Source organism: Centruroides sculpturatus, unplaced genomic scaffold (genome assembly GCF_000671375.1).
Source record: "Centruroides sculpturatus isolate CEXI.00-Female unplaced genomic scaffold, Cexi_2.0 scaffold463, whole genome shotgun sequence".
Lineage (NCBI taxonomy): Eukaryota > Metazoa > Arthropoda > Arachnida > Scorpiones > Buthidae > Centruroides > Centruroides sculpturatus.
The window spans coordinates 168,609-172,501 of NW_019384841.1; the positions used below are offsets into that span (position 1 = coordinate 168,609).

Genomic DNA, 3,893 nt, shown 5'->3' on the forward strand with positions numbered 1-3,893 from the left:
CAGGCAGTCTGATAAATATTGATTAATTTATTAAATTGACCAGACATTATAAATAAAGCTATATTCCCTTCAGGCAATTTGATTAAAAATCTCCACTTATTACATTTTGAAATAATTCACAAAAAATAAATAATTCTTAATGAAAAAAGCGAAGTGTTTTTTAAAATCAAATTGCCCAAAGAGAAAATGTAACTGTATTCATAATGTCTGGTCAATTTAATAAATTAATTAATGTCTATCAGACTGCGAGCCCATTTTAATCATTGCCCTATTAATCATTCGGTCCATAACACTAATATATTTAGTGTATTTCGCCGGGAAAGTTATGCAACTCTTTATTGGATTTTTTTCTGATTGAAGAAGTTTTAGAGTTCCATGGGATAGACATGGACATGAATGGATGTTGAATCACGGATTTTGGCAATCTTCTGATCCAATATGGAAGTATTTGAGATAGAACTGTTTCAGTGACTCTACGTGTTTATCTCGAAACTACAGTGTAACTTTTTGTATGTCTAATCGCTATGAAACCAGTGTGAAATCTAAATAAATGTTGGTTTTTTTGTTTTCGTCATATCTGACGTTTTTTGTTTTTATGAAAAATATTACTGAATTCGTCCAGATTCAAATTATAGTCTTTAAGAGCGGAAAGTTGATGCCTTTCTTCATTGATCGTTCAATTGTCAATAAGAGTAAAGTGCCAAATTTATTTGAGCCTTCGATATTTTGTCCATTTAGTATTATGTATTGTGATATTTAATACAATAGCCGTTCGTTATATCGCGGATTCGGATATATCCCGCTTTTTCTTTGTCTCCCGACAAGCGCGATATAACGAGGGGCTACTGTATTAAAAAATTTCCTTGTTACTCTATTGTTAATAAGATGCATATATATAATGAAATACAAGGTTCATAATATTCAAACTTGAATATTTTAGTGTAAAAACGATAAAATCTGACGGCTCTTTAATCAAATATGATACACTCGATCTATCGTTTCTAGGTGAAACAAGATATATGAAGTTTTTAGTTCATAAACGGAATCATTTCAATAGACTACGATATTGTCCATAAGTTTCTGGATAAAAGTTTGATTTTCATAATAAAAAACAATATCTTATTTTCTCTCGAACGAATCTATTTAATATTTACTTTATATACTATAGTTTGGAATTTATTTTGACACTTGATTAATTAGAATAATTGTTAACGCAATTATATGTATATTATCGGTAAACTATAAAATTTTATAAAATGCCCCCAGACATTCTAGAGAATGCCTGAATGTCATAGTTTTCCGGTAATATATGCAATAAACAAGCTATAATGTAGTCTATATAAAGAACATTTTATTTAAAATTTTCAATATGTATATACAATATTAAGCATTAATAATTCAATAATAAATACTGTGTTAACCGTCAAAAATACATTTTATTTTTTCGAATTTTTCTCTCCAATGAATCGGTCTTCTTTATAATTAACGTTGGTTGAAAGATTACAATTCAGCATCATATGTATGAGAGGTGTCATCATATCCATCATATCTGGCATAGCTGTCATCATATCTATCATATCTGGCATAGCTGTCATCATATCCATCATATGTAGCATAGGTGCCAAATTGTCTTAACTCTGTACTTATTTCATTTAATTTTCTTTTNTTTATAATTAACGTTGCTTAAAAGATTACAATTTGCTGAAAAGCTTATCTCATTCTAATTTTTCTTCTTTTTCCATATCAAATTCTCTTTTAGTAATTAATTAACTTCTATCTTCGTAATCACCGTCATTATAATCACATATATCACAAATTCTCACTCGTTTATATCCAGATTCCGTTATATCCTGATCATCGCTGTTTGAATATTGAAGTTCAGACATTTCTTGTAAATCAGTTTTATGAACTGACGATTTTGTTTCACTCCAATAATTTAAGTTTAGAACTTCATTTCGCGATAACTGACAATTATTTTTTAAAGATTTATCTTGTTCAATACTTTCAGGATTTTCATCAGCATTTAAATTGTCAGTAGTTTGCTGTTTATATTTTAAAATACCAGACGAGGACAAATTGTCTTCTTCTAAGTAATCTTTACATAAAAACTTTCTATCCTCTGAAGAATCCGTATAATTGTCAAGTGATTTTGACATATTTATATTTTCGTTGGATAAATCAGATGAAGATGGAGTTGGGAATGTCCGATTCAAAATACTTGAATAGAATGAGGACATATCTTCCATATTTTCATTTTCAATCTCTTTTTCAAGATTTTCTTCTTCTAAGCACAAAATATCACTATGATTTTCGAAGTTAAACATTGTATTTATTAACTCCCCTGTATCTTCTTTTTCTAGTTTTGATGTTCTAATGTTTATTTCTGTATGAAAGGACCTACTGATACATATATTTTGACTTCGAATTAAAGGGATTGATTGATTACTGACAGAAGCAAAATTTGCATCATTTTTATTCTCTTGTCGTAAATTATCGTTATTATTATGATTGTCGGTATTTCTCGTATTTTCAAACGTTTCATTAACATCACTGCAATGAAAATTTTCAATGAAAACAGGCATTAAATCATCCACATTACTTGATACATAAGATAATTCATAATCTCTGTTCTCTTCAGTTGTATCAGTTGTGTTCTCTAAATCATTGCCTAAATCTCCAGTTTCTCGAGGACTAATAAAACTTGAATGATTGGAAGATAACGTATCATAGGTGTCATCATATCCATCATATGTGGCATAGCTGTCATCATATCCATCATATGTAGCATAGGTGTCAAATTGTTTTAACTCTGTACTTATTTCTTTAATTTTCTTTTGTAATCTTCAATTTCATTTTTCATTTCTTCAATTATTTTCGTCTTATTTATAACTTCTTTTTTTAATTCTTCAATGCAATTATGCGATTCGATTAAACCAATTGGAAATGTCATAGAGCATCCATTTTTACATTCTACCATTCGATATTCACATTCGTTATTTTCGTGTTGAAACATATACTTACGGATGCAATTCACTTGGCAATTTTCATTTTTACATTGAACTGTTTCATATTCGCAATTGGCCAAATGATTATTGTACCCTTCGAGAGAACACTTGTGATGGCATCCTTTGTTCATATTTGGACATCGAATAGTTAATTTCATGATCATATTGGTGATTAAAGGTACAACAGCTTGCAAGTCAAAAATATCAGCATACTTTCTGCAAATCGGACACGTTTGCTGCAGAGTCAACCAATCACCAATGCATGCAACAGGATCTCGAAACACACAGTGACAAATACTACAGATTAATTCTTCATTCGGAGGAGGATCGAAATTCTCTATTTCGTATATATGAAATGGTAGAGCCATAATCGAATATTACACTGATATCAAACGAATGTCTCTTTTAGTTCTTTTTTTTTAAATTCAAATACTTCGAATGTTCGAATAACTTATATTAGGAATATCGTAGCGCATGCGATGTCGTGATATTTTAGTAAGGACTGTAAACATGTTTTACGTATAAAATAAAAATAAGATGTGACTATTTATACAAAGATATGTATAAATAATTGGCTATTTATGCATAACACTGGTTTTGGTCTATGGCATGAAGTACGTAGATAATTTTATTTGCTATGATCCGCACAAAATTCAAAAATTGAGCATTAACAAGAAAATATTTTGTTTTAAGAGTACTTCACAGAATCCAAATGGCCAAGGAGATTAAAGCGTGAGCTGACCGCTCTGCGTGCCAGCAAACAATCCCAGGAATTTTTCATAGATTCTTTGCTCTCGATCCTACGTGCCCGTTCCTCAACATTCAGCATCGAGTATTACGGGTCTGATAGAACTAACGATAAGTATGATTAAAAAGACCTCAATGACC

The 3,893-nt window shown here is 30.1% G+C and overlaps 1 protein-coding gene across 1 annotated transcript; it reads right to left on the minus strand.

Annotated features, from left to right (window-relative positions):
• Positions 1 to 1,375: 1,375 nt before the first annotated feature.
• LOC111630295 (E3 ubiquitin-protein ligase NRDP1-like) lies at positions 1,376 to 3,373 on the minus strand. Its single transcript, XM_023374381.1, has 2 exons — positions 2,829 to 3,373; positions 1,376 to 1,657 (listed from the first exon to the last, which is right to left on the minus strand). The coding sequence occupies exons 1-2, from the start codon at positions 3,371 to 3,373 to the stop codon at positions 1,501 to 1,503; spliced, it is 702 nt and encodes a 233-aa protein (XP_023230149.1). The 3' UTR covers positions 1,376 to 1,500.
• Positions 3,374 to 3,893: the final 520 nt, after the last annotated feature.